Raw genomic sequence first — 17,713 nt, forward strand, 5'->3', positions numbered from 1 at the left:
TGTTTTTCTCACCCAACCCAAGATCATGAAAAATGGAGACGCTACTGGTATCGGAAAATGGCAATTTGTTATCTTTTTTTCAATTTTTTTTTTTAACAAACTTTCAATTTTTTTTCACCACATAGATAAAAAAAAAAAAAAAAAAAGAACCTAGACATGTTTGGTGTCCATGAACTCATAATGACCTGGAGAATCATAATGTCAGGTCAGTTCTAGCATTTAGAAAACAAGCCCTCACATGGCCATATTGACGGAAAAATAAAGTTATGGCTCTGGGAGGAAGGGGAGCAAAAACCGAAAACGCAAAACTAAAAATACCTCCAGTCATGAAGGGGCTAAACACCAACGACCACGAGATGGATGTCATCAACCAAGGTATCATTTTAATCAGAATAATGGCGTCAACCTGACACTGTGTGTAGGTTACTGAGCACAATTCTGCTGACAGGTTCCCTTTAAGTATGGATGCACACTATACTACTAAAAAATGTATGTATGGGCCAAGAAGATAATTGATTTTCTGCTGACAGGAAAAGCTAAGAATTAAGTCTTTCACATTTCCATACAGATATTCAACAGTCCACAAAACCCACTTATCCTCTACAGTTCTGATATATAGGGAAAACAAACAAAAACTAGTGAATTAGTGGAACTACCTAGAAATTATTGTATGGTCCGATCTACAGTGTTTCTTCGAAAACAAGCCCTACCCCCCGAACATAATGCCTAGTATGATTTTACAGGATTTTTGGAGTACGCTTGAAGTATAAGCCCCACTCCAAAAATAAGCGCTAGTTACAGCCACTCTCTACAGCAAGGTTAAGACTGATTAAGGACCTTTGGTGACATCATGGTTCCATCGCTGCGTTCTAATCACACAGGTACATCCGCTGCGTCAAACAGAAGCACAGTGGGCATGAGGTTTCTAGAAATCCCATCCAATGTGCTTGTAATCTAGAAGCAGGGTTTTGGACACAGTGCGGTGAGCTGGCTCCTAAACGCTGCTATTCTGGATCGCTAGCGTGTACCCAAGAAATTGGTGGTTGGACAGAGCCTGCACTTTATATACAATATGTAGCACGCTGCAACTGTTTCAATGTAAGCTTAGCTAAAATGCAACATATTCCCAACTACTGGCTGAAATCAACAAGCCTGACACTACTAAATTATGCATCTAAAGTAGATGTCAGCAAATTCCACAATACAAATTGCATACATTACTACATAGATCTCGCAGACCTGATACGGATGATGGATTTACTTTTAAAAATCCATTTCAGAATAGTTGTATAACAATCCTTTATGAAAAGTTCTCAATCTCCCAAGGTAGCCTGATTGACAGCTCCTCAATGGCCCTCCTCCCTGCTGCGGAGAGCTCACCATGCAGCTTTCAAATCTGGCTGGGTGTTGCAGACAGTACGCTTGGACTCATCAGCCATTTCATTATATAGCTGGAAGTTCATCTTAACGTCAGAATTAGACATTCTGAGATGGATGTTCAAAGTAAAAATACATTAGTATCATCAGGTCAAGAGGCATTTATTAATGTATGCAGGTTGTACGGTGAAATCTGGAAATAGAGGACTGGAGGGCTCAGCCATGCTCCATACAAGTAATCGCTAACTCCACACCGACTTTAAACTAAAAGAAAGGAGGAGTTTCTATAGCTAAAATTGCTTTATAGACAATACACATATAGCAAACTGAAGAATTCAATACATACAAGATGATTACCGTGTTTAGCAACCAAACCATACATATGAAGTAATAAGATTAGTTATAAGAGATAGTTACGCTAATATGAATGCATAAAGCAATAATTTTAGCTATAAAAAATCCTTTTTTTTTTTAATTTAAAAACAATTGATCGGGTACAGTCAGTATAGATGCTCCCCAGATGGCATGGGAAATTCTTCTGTTGTGCTGAACGATAGGTTAAAAATGCAGCGTTTGGGTAAGAAGTCCTACATTCAGGGCGCGTGTTCCAGCAGAAACTTGGGCTCCTGCAATGAATAATAGGAATCCTCAATCTGTGAGGTGACAGCTGTCTTCTGATGGGTCACTTGTGGCCAATGAACAGTACTATTCCAAAGAGTTTCAAAAGCTTTTCAAAAAGAGTTTTCAAAAGTTTGCCCTGCACAGCAAAGACCCTGCATAGCAGCAAGTTTGGTGGGGCAATAGTCTGAGGGCCACCTCCCTTTACAAACCAGAAACAGGCCAATAAAGCCAGTCTTGCTAGTGCAATTTCCAAGGTTAGAAGGTCCTCTGGTGACCTCACGGTCATATTACCAAAGGTCCTTCACTTGTGGAAGCCTGGAGGATCAATCCTAGAATGTCCTCTAGGTTGAGAGCGGAGTTGCTATAAGAAGGTCCTTCATAGAAAGTTAGAGTTGGAAGGGTCATTGTGTCCAAGCCCCTGCTCAATGGAGGATTCACTAAACTCTCAGACAGATGCCTGTCCAGCCTCTGTTTGAAGACTTCCATTGAAGAAGAACTCGCCACTTCTAGTGGCAACCTGTTCCACTCATTGACCACCCTCACTGTCAAAATGTACAGCTCTGGTAAAAATTAAGAGACCACTGAAAAATGTTCAGTTTGTCTGATTTTTCTCTTTATAGGTATTTTGAGTAAATTGTTCTTTTATTCTATAAACTACGGACATGTCTGCAAAGTTCCAAGCAATAAATTTTGTATTTATTTTCTGAAGATGAGAAATGGTCAAAATTACAAAACAAAATAAATCCATTGCTTGCAGACCTCAATCAATGCAAAAAAAAAAAAAAAAAAGTTCATAATCATTTAGAAACAACAATACTAATGTTTTAATTCAGGAAGAGTTCAGAAATCAATATTTTGTGGAATAACCACGATTTTTTATCACAGCTTTCATGCGTCTTGGCATGCTTTCCACCAGTCTTTCACACTGCTTTTGGGTGACCTTATGCCACTCATGGTACAAAAATTTAAGCAGTTCTTCTTTGTTTGATGACTTGTGACTATCCATCTTCCTTTTGATTACTTTCCAGAAATTTTCAATGGGGTTCAGGTCTGGAGATTGAGCTGGCCATGACAGGGATTTGATGTGGTGGTCATTCATCCATACCTTGATTGACCTAGCTATGTGGCATGGTGCATTGTCCAGCTGGAAAAACCAGTCCTCAGAGTTGGGGAACATTACCTGAGCAGAAGGAATCAACTGTTTTTCCAGGATAACCTTGTTTGCGGCTTGATTCATACGTCCTTCGCAAAGAACAACCTGCTCAATCCAGCCTTGCTGAAGCATCCCCAGATCACCGATCCTCCACCAAATTTCACAGTGGGTGCAAGACACTGTGGCTTGTACGCCTCTCCATGTCTCCGTATAACCATTAGATGACCAGGTGTTGAGCAAAGCTGAAAATTAGACTCATCAGAGAAGATTACCTTACTCCAGTCCTGTATGGTCCAATCCTTATGGTTTTTGGCGAACTTCAGCCTTGCTCTCCTTTGCTTCTCATTGATGAAAGGCTTTTTTCTAGCTTTACATGACTTGAGTCCTGCCTCTAGGAGCCTGTTATGAACTGTTCTTGCCGTGCACTTCACCCCAGCTGCCATTTGCCATTCCTTTTGTAGGTCACTTGATATAACCCTGTGGTTGCTGAGTGACATTCGAATAAGATGACGGTCATCCTGGTCAGTGGTCTGTAGCTTTGTTGTCCCCAACATCTGCTGCTTGACCTTGTTGTAATGAACTGCAGTCTTAGAAATTTTAAGGACAGAGGCAACATGACGCTCACTGTGTTCCTCTGCTAGGAAAAGCCAGAATTGAGCCCTTCTTTTCCTCACTCAAGACTTTTTTTTCAGCTCCTTTGGCATGGTTAAAAGCTATTTTTTCATTCCTATTACTTTTGGGATATTACTAGCACTTGTTTCGCAATCCAGCTTGTCGTATTGCAAGAGGATTGTGAACACCACAGCAGTATTTTTTATGCTTTCCTTCATTAAATAAGATTTGGTTCAGGTGATCACCTAATCAGAAGCACATTAAGTAGAATGAGGTGTCCTCTGGTTGGAATTCAACTGACACTGGAATGGAACGGCTGTCAGACATGTAGAGAAGATGCTTTTTATAAAACTGAGCAGTGGTCTCTTAATTTTTGCCAGAGCTGTATTTTCTAATATCTCTCCTTCCTCTGAACTCTGTATTCTAGCCCATCCAGTGCAGCAACTTCATCCTGGTATGTACCCTGTCCATGTTTATACAACATGACAGGAGCTGTAACTGTGGCAGTTTGGTGGTCTGTGAAAAGGAAGCGTCACAGTAGTAAGCTCCATTTTATTTTTTACAGAAGTTGTGAACCCGTAGAGGTTTCCCCTTTTTCACAGACCTGTAAATGTACCAGCCTTTACATGGAGTCACCCTATTTCTTAGTATCCAACACCCTGTGATTCAGTCACACGACAGTGCAGACAAATGATCGCAATTCCCTATTCTCCGCCTATGGGAATATGCTAGCAGCCACCCAAAGAACAAGCAAAACACTTGTTTGTCCCGTGATTGAATTATGCCAAATGGTTATAATTATCATGCAGCCCATTGGCCGCTGGAAACAGATGAGCTGCCGATAACATGACACTGCATGGAGACTGAACAATCACATTAGCAAAAGCAACAATTTTCAGTGTAAAGCCGGAGGAAAAGATACTGGTAAAGGAGCGCTGAACTTGACTATAGATGATCAAGACTTCTTTAACAGTCTGAAATCATGTGACTGAACCTAAAGGCTATGTGCACACGTTGCGGATTTCTGTGCTGATTTTTCCGCTCAGTATTTGAAAAATCCGCAGGTAAAAGGCACTGTGTTTTACATGCAGATTACCTGCGGATTTATCGCTGATTTCCAGCGTTTTTTGTGCGGATTTCACCGGCGTTTTTACACCTGCGGATTCCTATAAAGGAACAGGTGAAAAAAGCTGCGGAATCCGCACAAAGAATTGACATGCTGTAAAAAATACAACGCAGTTTCCGCGCGGTATTTTCCGCAACATGTGCACTGCGGATTTTGTTTTCCATAGGTCTACATGGTACTGTAAACCGGATGGAAAATTGCTGCGGATCCGCAGCGTCAAATCCGCAACATGTGAACATACCCTCAAAGGGATATTCCCATCTCCAAGATTCTATCCCAATATGTAGTACGTATAATAATATTAATTTAGCACATACCTCCTATTAGAAATGTAGTATAGTCCTTCTGGTTCACTGCGTCTCTATCCTCATGTACAGGTATTGCAGGACCTTAGGTATCCATGGTTACGACCACTAGCAACTAGCTGTCACTTCATCAATGGATGTATCCATGGATACCTAAGGTCCTGCAATACCTGCACATGAGGAAAGAGACATAGCAAATCAAAAGAACTATACTACATTAATAATTGGAGGTATTTGCTAATATTATTATTACACCTATTACATATTGGGATAGGATCTTTGACATGGGAATATCCCACTAAGGCTACGTGCTCACGATCAGGAATAGCAGTGTTTTGTATGCAGCGCATTTTTGCTACCCCCAAAACGCTGCAAATCCCATGCCCACTGTGCTTCTATTTAATGCTGCGTAACCTCACCCGCAGTGCAGATTTACGAGCATATTTTCAACAATAGAATGTCATCACATGAGGTAAATCCGCATGTACCTAAAACACAAGTGTGGTAAATAGAAAGCAGCATCTTGGACGCAGCGAAAACGCTACTATTCCTGATCCTTTACGGGGTGCGGTAACAGCTGCCACTCACTAAACCCAGAGCGGTGACTGTACCTGCCCCAGTGACCCGAACGTTACCGGGAGGCAAAAAGTTAATTACGGTACTTCCCGGCAGCGGAGGTCTAAGTGCCAGCGCCTGGCAGGCTCACAACACTATTATCCTGCAGATTAATCCCGTATCTGCGGGTTAATAGCGTGTTTTTTCCATGTGACAGGTTTCCTTTAAAAACACCTATTTTTCAGAGAGATTACGCTAGAAATCTTGGGTAACACTTTGAAGAGTTGCAAATTTTTGGTGCAGAGTTCAACAAAAATGTTCTGGCAATTGGCGTTTTCACAGCGGTTTTGGCCTACTTTGCGAAGTGGGCGGAGCTGGAGCAGGATGGGGTGTGGCTATGCCCGCTAGTCTAATGAACGAGCTGCCAAGTGCCTTGCACTACAAATCTTACTCCAGTCCTTAGACTAGTGTAAAATTGGTGGTGAGGCACACGCAACTCTTAGTGAATCAGGTGCCCCTGACTCCAGCATGCCCCCTCATCAAGACAGGGGCGAGTAACGGAGGTCTTGATGAATCGGGGCCTAAATGTTTTGGTGTGTGGGTGCAATGTGTTAGCATTTATGGCCCCACTTTTGTCTAAAACTAGTCCTATGCAAATAAAACCAGCAGCTGTACACCCAATCATATAGCCATCCCAGCAACTTGGTCACCTTTGCACACTATTTAAGCAGATTTTTTTTCTTTTTTTAAATGAATGTGAAACATGTACATTTCACAGGTTTTTTTTGCAACCAACTGTTGGTAGTTTCTTTATTTTGCTAAATATAAAAAGAAAGATAAAAGAATAAAAAAAAAAAAAAAAAAAAAAAAAAAGGAGCACAAAACCGACCATCAAGTCCAAAAGCAATCAATTTATTACATAACTCTGGTAAAAACAAATTCAGGTAAAAAATACATTCTGGTTAGAAAAAAAAAGCAAAAAAAAACAAAAACCACCCGCAATGAATAGAGTATACAATTATACAGAGGGAACGCACACCCAGGGATATGATAATGCATAAGCACCAAAACGCGCGTTGGGGTGGACACCATCCAGGAGCCAGAGATCTGCATTATTATTGTGAGTGATTTCCCAACTTGGATTAATTATTTACACTTTCACATGATCTTCTGCGCTTTCCACCACGTTTTACTGTTTTATTTGCTGTTCTGACCACTATACGGTCTATAGCCACACTTTTTGATCTTACTATGTTGTAACACTTTTGTTACACACATTCACTTTGTGCAGCCATTTCCTGCTTTGACCTTTATATGGTAAACACTTACACTCATTGTTTTTTGCTGCTATTGACAAACTAAGTTACTCTGCACTAGCGCTTTTTTCTATTTACTTATTTTTATATAATCAATATTTTACAAGACTTAGCCCACTGATTTCTGTGTGTGTATGTGTTAATTTTATCTGATTTCTATACCACATACTTTTGTATCATTTTTTCACCCAGCTCTATTTGTATTATCATATCCCTGGGTGTGCGCCCCTTCTGTATAATTGTATACTCTATTCATTGTGGTTTGTCCGGTTATTTTTTACCTGAATTTGTTTATACCAGAGTTATGTAATAAATGGATTGCTTTTGGACTTTATGGTCGGTTTCGTGCTCTTTTTTTCTTCTATTTTGGTTTCGTATTTTCCGACTGTCCACGCATTATCACTCAGGTCCGGCTTCTTAGTAGCAGGGATTTTTACTTTCCTATGACTCCGCATTGTAAATTCATGTATCACGTATACCCTCACTACCACGTAGCATTCCTTTGTTGCTGTTATTGTAAATATGTTAGATGTGTTTCTTTGTTGGAATTTTTCAAGCGGAATAGCAGCAGAAAAAAAAAAAAAAAAAGAAAAAATGAAAAGACACAAAGATATGTTAGGCCAATCAGCGCTCAGTAACTGGCTAGTTCACACGGGTCGGGAAGAATGACGATAGTCGTCCCCATGCATCATGTTGTTGGCATGCCATCCCATTTGCTTGGAACAATGTGCTGCTGAAAACGATGATTTTTATGCTGGCATACATGAGGACATCAAACGAAACTATGGTTTTGTTATTCATAGCAAATCTCATCCAAACATTTGAAAAGAAAATATCAGTGGGAATGGACCTGCAAGTCTGATTTGTATTCCCAGCATGTGAATTTCTGCAGTAACATAACCCTTGCACTGGGTGAAATCTACGGCAAATTCACAACACAATCTGTATGTAAGACGTGCAGCACAGCTTGCCAGCGGTAAGAGGTTACCATGCCAGCAACCACTGTTGGGCTGCGATTGCAAAATGGTTGGGAGCTAGTTCTCCTTCCTGTTATACAGCACTTCCCGATTCGGAGATGTAAAATGTATACTGCCGGGGAGACAAAATCATCACTGCTAGAAAGACTATGCAACAAAGTCAAGGAAAGTTGCCAAGGATGAGTCTTCTAGATAAGCGTCTTCTCTACTTCATAATAAAAAGCATACAATGTCAAGAACTGCACTTTAAAGGGAATCCGTCACCCGGTGTTTGCTACACCATCTGGAACAAATAATGTATGGGAAGAGACCCTGATTCCAACGATGTGTCACATATTGGGTTACATGCTGCAGTATAAATTAAAAACCGTTAAATCTGCTGCAGATCTAAGAGTTCTCTAAATGCGGAGCTCTGTATAACCCTGCCCACACACCTTTGATTGGCAGAACTCTTGGGTATACTGTGCATAGGCAGAAAGCTGCCAATCAGTGGTGGGGGTGTGGTTGGATTAACTGGCAACAGGTTTACTAGTCCTCCAGTAATAAAATCACTGCCCAGTAAGCATCGCTGGATTCAGGGTCTCTGCCCCTACATCAAGCTGCTCTCACATTAGGTGACAAAAACCTGGTGACAGACTTAAATCCGGAGACATCTTGTTTAATACAAGATAACCAGGAATCTCCTACAGATACAAATAATAGCAGAACTTCCGAGCCTTTATATCAACAACCTCCAAGAAAACCCTCTAAATTTCCCTATGACCGGTCCGGATGTAAGCAATAGTGTCCTTTCATAGAGATTCTATGGAGGCATGACTCACGACATGAAGCAAACACTGCAGTAATTGAGCAATACTGGGCCATTAGATATGGTAGAGAACTGCAAAAAGAGCAATCGCCTAATAGTAATACAACGGTTGACAGATTATAAAATTAACTTACTAAGGGGCCGTACCCCTAGTTACCCACCCTTATTCTAGTACCACCTAGCTGGCAATGCTTTACGATTAATACAAAATTAACAATAATGATGGTACAAAGCATAATATCTCTATAGTATGACAAACACTGTTGCATCACGTTACGGCAGCAGTCAACGAGTGGCCGCTCATCAGCAGACGCCTTTAGGCTATGTGCACACGTTGCGAATCCGCAGCATTTTTCTGCGCAGAATTGCACCAAATCAGCAGAGTACTGCCCAAACAATGTTAATCTACGTGAATCCAGAATTGGTGTGCACATTCTGCAGAAAATTCCAGGCGGATTTGCAGCCTTTTATTTTCCATAGCATGTCAATTCTTTTTGCGGCTCTGCAGCATTTCTGCACCCATTGACTTCCACTGAGTCAGTCAAATCCGCAGCAAAACCGCAGTTGTAAAAAGGTCTGCAGATTAGCTGCAGACTTGCGTGCCAAAAACGCTGCAGAAGGGAAGGAGGAAGAGTGTGTGAGCGGAGAATATGTGCGGGTCTGTCTGCGGGTGTCTCTCTGTGTGTGTGCAAATGTCTGCGGCTGTGTGTCTGTCTGCGGGTGTCTGTGTGTGTAGGCAGGCATCGTCTGATGGGACTACTGCTCCCATCCGGCTATGTCTGCTGTCACATATAACAGTGACAGCATGAGCCGATAATGGGGCAGTAGTCCCATCATCCAGCAACTGTGTTCAAGTGTAAAAAAACAAAAAACACATATACATAATCACATACAACATTCATACTCAAACACCCTCGATCTCCTGCAACAAAAATAAAATATACCACCATATATTTACCTTTCTGCTGTAGTCCATTTAATATCGAATGTCCCACAATGATCTCACGGGTAGAACACTCTACCAGGCCTCCAGCGATAAACTGTCAGGAGGTATCCTTCCACAGTGTATCACTACGCCGCCGTGAGAAAATTCACCAAAGTTCGTGCTGTCACAAACTCCAATGAACTCTCAGTGTATCACCGGAGGCTGTGTGTTCTGCACGGGAGATCGTCGTGGGACACTCATTATTAAATGGACTACGGTGGACAGGGAGTATTTATGCTGGTTTATTTTTATTGAAGATCGTGGGAGTCGGGGATTAGGCGATGCAGTAAGTATGGTCAATTAAAATTAAGGATTTTATTTTTGCTGTGTCTTTATTTACCATACAACTATAGGTAGGATTAATAATGGATAGGTGTCTTATAGACATCTCCATTACTAATCTGTGGGCTTGATGTCACCTGACAATGCAAAGGTGACATCAACCCCACAAATATGAACTCCACTTGCCACCGCTGCAGGGCAAGTGGGAAGAAGGAGACTAAGTGCCCGGAATGGCGCATCTATAAGATGCGCCATTTCTGGGGAGGCTGAGAGCTGATGTTTTTAGCCTGGGGGGGTTGCCAAAATCCATGGCCCCTTCCTAAGCTATTAATATCAGCCCGCAGCTGTCTGGGTAGCTTTTGCTGGTTCGATTTTATAGGGGGACCCCATGTCAATTTTTTCTGGGGTTCCCCTGTAAACTAGATAGTAAAGGCTAAGCAAACATCTGTGAACTGATATTAATAGCCTGGGAACCTTTATGGCTATTGGCTCCTTCCCAGAATATTAACATCAGCCCTCAGCCGTCAGCTTTCTCTCCGCTGGTTAAGAAAATTACGCGGGAGCCCACGCAATTTTTTTAGGGTATGTTCCCATGGTCAGGAACTGGCAGCGCTTCGGATGCAGCACATGTCTGCTCCGTCCAAAGCGCTGCTGGCATTTGAACGCAGGTTCATTGAACCATGCGAAATCACCGTGCTCAATACATTGTACAGGGATGTTTATCTTGTGGAGACTGAGCATCTCCGCAAGATAAATTGACATGCTGCAGTCTGGAAAGAAGCACCACATGTCCATCTCCGCAGGGAAGCCGATGCACGCATAGTGGAGATGGGATTTCTTCAAATCCCATCCACAATGCTGTAACATCTGGCCGCTGCGGATGTACGCAACGTCCTTCCTGCAGCATTTACTGACCGTGGGAACATACCCTTATATAGTTTTTGAAAATTAAACAGATATTGCGTGTGTGTGTTTTATTTAACTCTTTATATGCCATCTTATTAATGAGGGTATATGATATATTCACTTACATTTGTTGTGTGTGCAAACATTATATTTGAACATGGTATGTTATGATATTATGGTCTTCAATGGAGAATGTAAAAGAAGAGGTCGGACTAGTCACTAGGAAATGACATCACAATTCTTTTTTTTTTGCTAAACAATATACACTCACCGGCCACTTTATTAGGTACACCATGCTAGTAACGGGTTGGACCCCCTTTTGCCTTCAGAACTGCCTCAATTCTTCGTGGCATAGATTCAACAAGGTGCTGGAAGCATTCCTCAGAGATTTTGGTCCATATTGACATGATGGCATCACACAGTTGCCGCAGATTTGTCGGCTGCACATCCCAAAGATGCTCCATACAAGGCAGGATGGATCCATGCTTTCATGTTGTTTACGCCAAATTCTGACCCTACCATCCGAATGTCGCAGCAGAAATCGAGACTCATCAGACCAAGCAACGTTTTTCCAATCTTCTACTGTCCAATTTCGATGAGCTTGTACAAATTGTAGCCTCAGTTTCCTGTTCTTAGCTGAAAGGAGTGGTACCCGGTGTGGTCTTCTGCTGCTGTAGCCCATCTGCCTCAAAGTTCGATGCACTGTGCGTTCAGAGATGCTCTTAGGCCTACCTTGGTTGTAACGGGTGGCGATTTGAGTCACTGTTGCCTTTCTATCAGCTCGAACCAGTCTGCCCATTCTCCTCTGACCTCTGGCATCAACAAGGCATTTCCGCCCACAGAACTGCCGCTCACTGGATTTTTTTTCTTTTTCGGACCATTCTCTGTAAACCCTAGAGATGGTTGTGCGTGAAAATCCCAGTAGATCAGCAGTTTCTGAAATACTCAGACCAGCCCTTCTGGCACCAACAACCATGCCACGTTCAAAGGCACTCAAATCCCCTTTCTTCCCCATACTGATGCTCGGTTTGAACTGCAGGAGATTGTCTTGACCATGTCTACATGCCTAAATGCACTGAGTTGCCGCCATGTGATTGGCTGATTAGAAATTAAGTGTTAACAAGAAGTTGGACAGGTGTACCTAATAAAGTGGCCGGTGAGTGTATATTTATTTAGCATACAAATCCGCATGAAAATCCGAATGAATTTTGAACTGCGTTTTCTGTCAAGTGAGGAAGGATCCACGGAGATTTTTACAACAGCAAATCTGCAAAGTGCGCACATACCCTTACTATTTCATCTGTGGCTCATTGGCTGCAGCCAGAACATGACATGTCCGGTCAGCACCGGGAACAGTAACGCCAACATCACTGGAAGTGACGCTGCAATAAGCAAGAATAGATTGGTGTCCAATGGGTTTTAGTTGTCACTTAATCCAGATTGTGCACTTTATACCGCAATCACATAAGTAATTTGGGGCAGGATTCTGTCCATATAAATACAAAGCCAATGCAGCCCTGCAGAGCGGATCACATCCATATTTCTACACAGCTGGACTTCTACGCACAATCTGGATTTTTTAATTTGCCGCAGAGATGGATTCTGCTCACAGAAGTATGGCATCTGTTCTGCATCTCTGTGCCGATGACAGCACAAAGGAAAATAGAGGAGAAACCACTGAAGTGACAGAGCAGCAGATTTACTATGTATACAGTGTGAGCGTAGACTAGACGGTCTGAAATTGCGACAAATTCATCACAGAGGTTCATGCTGGATGAGAAAACTTTAGACATTTTTGTCTTTACATCACGTATTAGTTGGCTTACTTTGCGCCTGAATTTTGGAGTAAGTTGACACATTTAAACAACGCCATCTTCCCACCTAAGCCACGCCATCTTCCCACCTAAGCCACGCCAACTTCCCACCTAAGCCACGCCAACTTCCCACCTAAGCCACGCCAACTTATCAAATAAGAGATGCTAATTAAGCATTGGACACTAGGCCCTAATTCATCAAGACCCGTGTTGTTCACACCGAAGCTCATGCTTCCTTACAAATCAGGGACTGGAGTATGATTTGTGGTGTAAGGCACCTCAGCTTCACCTATTCTGGCGGAACGGACCAAAACTAGGGTGAAAACGCCAAAGATCACAACATGTTTGTGCAGCTCCACGTTGTGCAAATATTTTTGTACTTTTCAAAACGTTTTATGCAATTGCCTTGATGAATCGAGGCCATTACATACTTAATGAAATGCACCAAATGTCGGCATTTATTCACCATACAGACATCCATTAGTAAATAATGAACAGAACTGAATGCAAACAGCTCTATCTGCAGAGAGGACGATCCTGGACATCAGCTACTGAGAAAAACAAGGAACAGCAGCTTAGCTTTGTTCTACCAGGTCACAAGTGTCATCAAAGATGGCCGACAGCCATCCCCCTCACCCTACACCATAAATGATGACGAACTGAGTGTATACAATGTCTGGCCATGTACATAGCGACCAGCACCACCGTACATACAATAGCCAGTTATGTTAGTAGAGGCCAGCCCCTGTGTACATACAGTCATGTCCTTGTTACACCCAGAAAAGTTGAGACGATTCCACATGTGTGGTGCCCACAGTGAAGCATGGAGGAGGAGGTGTGATGGAGTAGGGGGAGGAGTGATGGTGCTCTGCTGGGTATGTGTGCCTTAAATTTGGAATTAGCCAGTAATATCATCTGTATTCTGCAAAGACATGCCACCCCATCTGGTTTATACCTAGTGGGACCAATTTTGATGCAACAGGACAATGACCCAAATCACATATCCAGGCTGTGTAACTAAGAATGATGGAGTGTGGCATCAGATGTCTCCAAATCAGCCGCACTCAACACAATGGAGATGGGCCCCAGAGTGAGGGTGAGATGGGCAGGGAGGAAATGGACCCCCAGAGTGAGAGCGAGATGGGCTGGGAGGAAATGGACCCCCAGAGTGAGGGCGAGATGGGCTGGGAGGAAATGGACCCCCAGAGTGAGAGCGAGATGGGCTGGGAGGAGACGGACCCCCAGAGTGAGAGCGAGATGGGCTGGGAGGAGACGGACCCCCAGAGTGAGAGCGAGATGGGCTGGGAGGAGACGGACCCCCAGAGTGAGAGCGAGATGGGCTGGGAGGAGACGGACCCCCAGAGTGAGAGCGAGATGGGCTGGGAGGAGACGGACCCCCAGAGTGAGAGCGAGATGGGCTGGGAGGAGACGGACCCCCAGAGTGAGAGCGAGATGGGCTGGGAGGAGACGGACCCCCAGAGTGAGAGCGAGATGGGCTGGGAGGAGACGGACCCCCAGAGTGAGAGCGAGATGGGCTGGGAGGAGACGGACCCCCAGAGTGAGAGCGAGATGGGCTGGGAGGAGACGGACCCCCAGAGTGAGAGCGAGATGGGCTGGGAGGAGACGGACCCCCAGAGTGAGAGCGAGATGGGCTGGGAGGAGACGGACCCCCAGAGTGAGAGCGAGATGGGCTGGGAGGAGACGGACCCCCAGAGTGAGAGCGAGATGGGCTGGGAGGAGACGGACCCCCAGAGTGAGAGCGAGATGGGCTGGGAGGAGACGGACCCCCAGAGTGAGAGCGAGATGGGCTGGGAGGAGACGGACCCCCAGAGTGAGAGCGAGATGGGCTGGGAGGAGACGGACCCCCAGAGTGAGAGCGAGATGGGCTGGGAGGAGACGGACCCCCAGAGTGAGAGCGAGATGGGCTGGGAGGAGACGGACCCCCAGAGTGAGAGCGAGATGGGCTGGGAGGAGACGGACCCCCAGAGTGAGAGCGAGATGGGCTGGGAGGAGACGGACCCCCAGAGTGAGAGCGAGATGGGCTGGGAGGAGACGGACCCCCAGAGTGAGAGCGAGATGGGCTGGGAGGAGACGGACCCCCAGAGTGAGAGCGAGATGGGCTGGGAGGAGACGGACCCCCAGAGTGAGAGCGAGATGGGCTGGGAGGAGACGGACCCCCAGAGTGAGAGCGAGATGGGCTGGGAGGAGACGGACCCCCAGAGTGAGAGCGAGATGGGCTGGGAGGAGACGGACCCCCAGAGTGAGAGCGAGATGGGCTGGGAGGAGACGGACCCCCAGAGTGAGAGCGAGATGGGCTGGGAGGAGACGGACCCCCAGAGTGAGAGCGAGATGGGCTGGGAGGAGACGGACCCCCAGAGTGAGAGCGAGATGGGCTGGGAGGAGACGGACCCCCAGAGTGAGAGCGAGATGGGCTGGGAGGAGACGGACCCCCAGAGTGAGAGCGAGATGGGCTGGGAGGAGACGGACCCCCAGAGTGAGAGCGAGATGGGCTGGGAGGAGACGGACCCCCAGAGTGAGAGCGAGATGGGCTGGGAGGAGACGGACCCCCAGAGTGAGAGCGAGATGGGCTGGGAGGAGACGGACCCCCAGAGTGAGAGCGAGATGGGCTGGGAGGAGACGGACCCCAGAGTGAGAGCGAGATGGGCTGGGAGGAGACGGACCCCAGAGTGAGAGCGAGATGGGCTGGGAGGAGACGGACCCCAGAGTGAGAGCGAGATGGGCTGGGAGGAGACGGACCCCAGAGTGAGAGCGAGATGGGCTGGGAGGAGACGGACCCCAGAGTGAGAGCGAGATGGGCTGGGAGGAGACGGACCCCAGAGTGAGGGCGAGATGGGCTGGGAGGAGACGGACCCCAGAGTGAGGGCGAGATGGGCTGGGAGGAGACGGACCCCAGAGTGAGGGCGAGATGGGCTGGGAGGAGACGGACCCCAGAGTGAGGGCGAGATGGGCTGGGAGGAGACGGACCCCAGAGTGAGGGCGAGATGGGCTGGGAGGAGACGGACCCCAGAGTGAGGGCGAGATGGGCTGGGAGGAGACGGACCCCAGAATGAGGGCAAGATGGGCTGGGAGGAGATGGACCCCAGAGTGAGGGCAAGATGGGCTGGGAGGAGATGGACCCCAGAGTGAGGGCGAGATGGGCTGGGAGGAGATGGACCCCAGAGTGACGGCAAAGCAGCCACCAGTGCTCAGACCCCTGGGAACTCCCGCGGTGTGTTGGAAAGCTTTCCAGGTGACTAACTGACCAGTCCGCTTGATACCTGAGAAAATGGGAGTGTAAGGCTGTCACAGTGTAACCCCACCTCTTACTCTGGTGACAGCTTTACAGCCCTGGGATTGAGGAACCGAAGGTTTCATGATCACATACAGCTCCTTTCCTGCTTCCCTATTTGTGCCCCTTTCTGGGTTTTCTTCCTTCAGTCTGAATCTATAGCCGCATAAGAAGAAGGGAGACCACAGCACGAAGAGGTGTGAAAACTTGTGCTGGGTACGTGGACATATGCAGCCCCCGCAGCCCCATTACATGCCGGCTCCTCACCTAGCAGCAGCAGCTTCACTTCCTTGGACGCCTTCTCCCCGTCCTCCCGGAGGTTGCGGTCTATCATCTTGCTCCTCTCCGCCGCCTCTTTATCCTCGGCACTAAGTGTGCAGCCCATGGTGAGGCCGGGCCCGGGCTGTGTGACCCTGGCTGAATAGTCACCGCTGCTCCGTGCCTCGCCCCGCTTCCTCTGCCGGCGGTGGCTGCACAGCGTCACTACCGCCTGCTATCAGGAGGATGGTCCTGAGTAACTAACTACAGCTAAACCGCGCATGCTCAGTCACTGGCCGCACACAAACGTCGCCGTCTGACAGCAACGTTGGGCGGCTTCCATGTTTATGGTTGGAATAAAGCCGCAGTAGAGTAGGAGTAGTCCGGCAGCAGCCTATTGTGAAAATGCATTCTTTAGAACTGAGGACAGGACAATGTCAGCTGAGTGATGCCAATAAATAATACTGTCACTAGTGGGCCAAAAAGTGCCAGCAAAATCCACTACAGAAATAATGGTACAAGCTGAGCCCCCTGGTAATACCTGTACAGAATGACCATAGACTGGAATAGTAGGGGCTGTCTGCTGCTGCCGCTAGGGGGAGCTGGCCACATACATAGCTCTAGTGCTCCCTCCACTAGGGGGAGCTGGCCACATACATAGCACTAGTGCTCCCTCCACTAGGGGGAGCTGGCCACATACATAGCACTAGTGCTCCCTCCACTAAGGGGAGCTGGCCACATACATAGCACTAGTGCTCCCTCCACTAGGGGGACTGGCCATATACATAGCACTGGTGCTCCCTCCACTAGGGGGAGCTGGCCGCATACATAGCACTAGTGCTCCCTCCACTAGGGGGGGCTGGCCGCATACATAGCTCTAGTGCTCCCTCCACTAGGGGGAGCTGGCCGCATACATAGCACTAGTGCTCCCTCCACTAGGGGGACTGGCCATATACATAGCACTGGTGCTCCCTCCACTAGGGGGAGCTGGCCGCATACATAGCACTAGTGCTCCCTCCACTAGGGGGACTGGCCACATACATAGCACTAGTGCTCCCTCCACTAGGGGGACTGGCCACATACATAGCTCTAGTGCTCCCTCCACTAGGGGGAGCTGGCCGCATACACAGCACTAGTGCTCCCTCCACTAGGGGGAGCTGGCTACATACATAGCACTAGTGCTCCCTCCACTAGGGGGAGCTGGCTACATACATAGCTCTAGTGCTCCCTCCACTAGGGGGAGCTGGCCACATACATAGCACTAGTGCTCCCTCCACTAGGGGGAGCTGGCCACATACACAGCACTAGTGCTCCCTCCACTAGGGGGAG

At 46.4% G+C, this 17,713-nt stretch overlaps 1 protein-coding gene across 1 annotated transcript in view; it reads right to left on the reverse strand.

The window, feature by feature from the left end:
- The window catches only part of GNAI3 (G protein subunit alpha i3), a 49,223-nt gene extending 32,416 nt beyond the window's left edge, over window positions 1-16,807 (reverse strand). Inside the window, exon 1 of the mRNA XM_077295247.1 lies at window positions 16,394-16,807. Coding sequence (XP_077151362.1) covers window positions 16,394-16,511 — 118 coding nt within the window. The 5' untranslated portion in view covers window positions 16,512-16,807. The remainder of the gene's footprint in view (window positions 1-16,393) is intronic.
- Between the last annotated feature and the right edge of the window lie 906 nt (window positions 16,808-17,713).

The sequence above is a fragment of the Ranitomeya variabilis genome, chromosome 3, assembly GCF_051348905.1.
Source record: "Ranitomeya variabilis isolate aRanVar5 chromosome 3, aRanVar5.hap1, whole genome shotgun sequence".
NCBI classification, from domain to species: Eukaryota; Metazoa; Chordata; class Amphibia; order Anura; family Dendrobatidae; genus Ranitomeya; species Ranitomeya variabilis.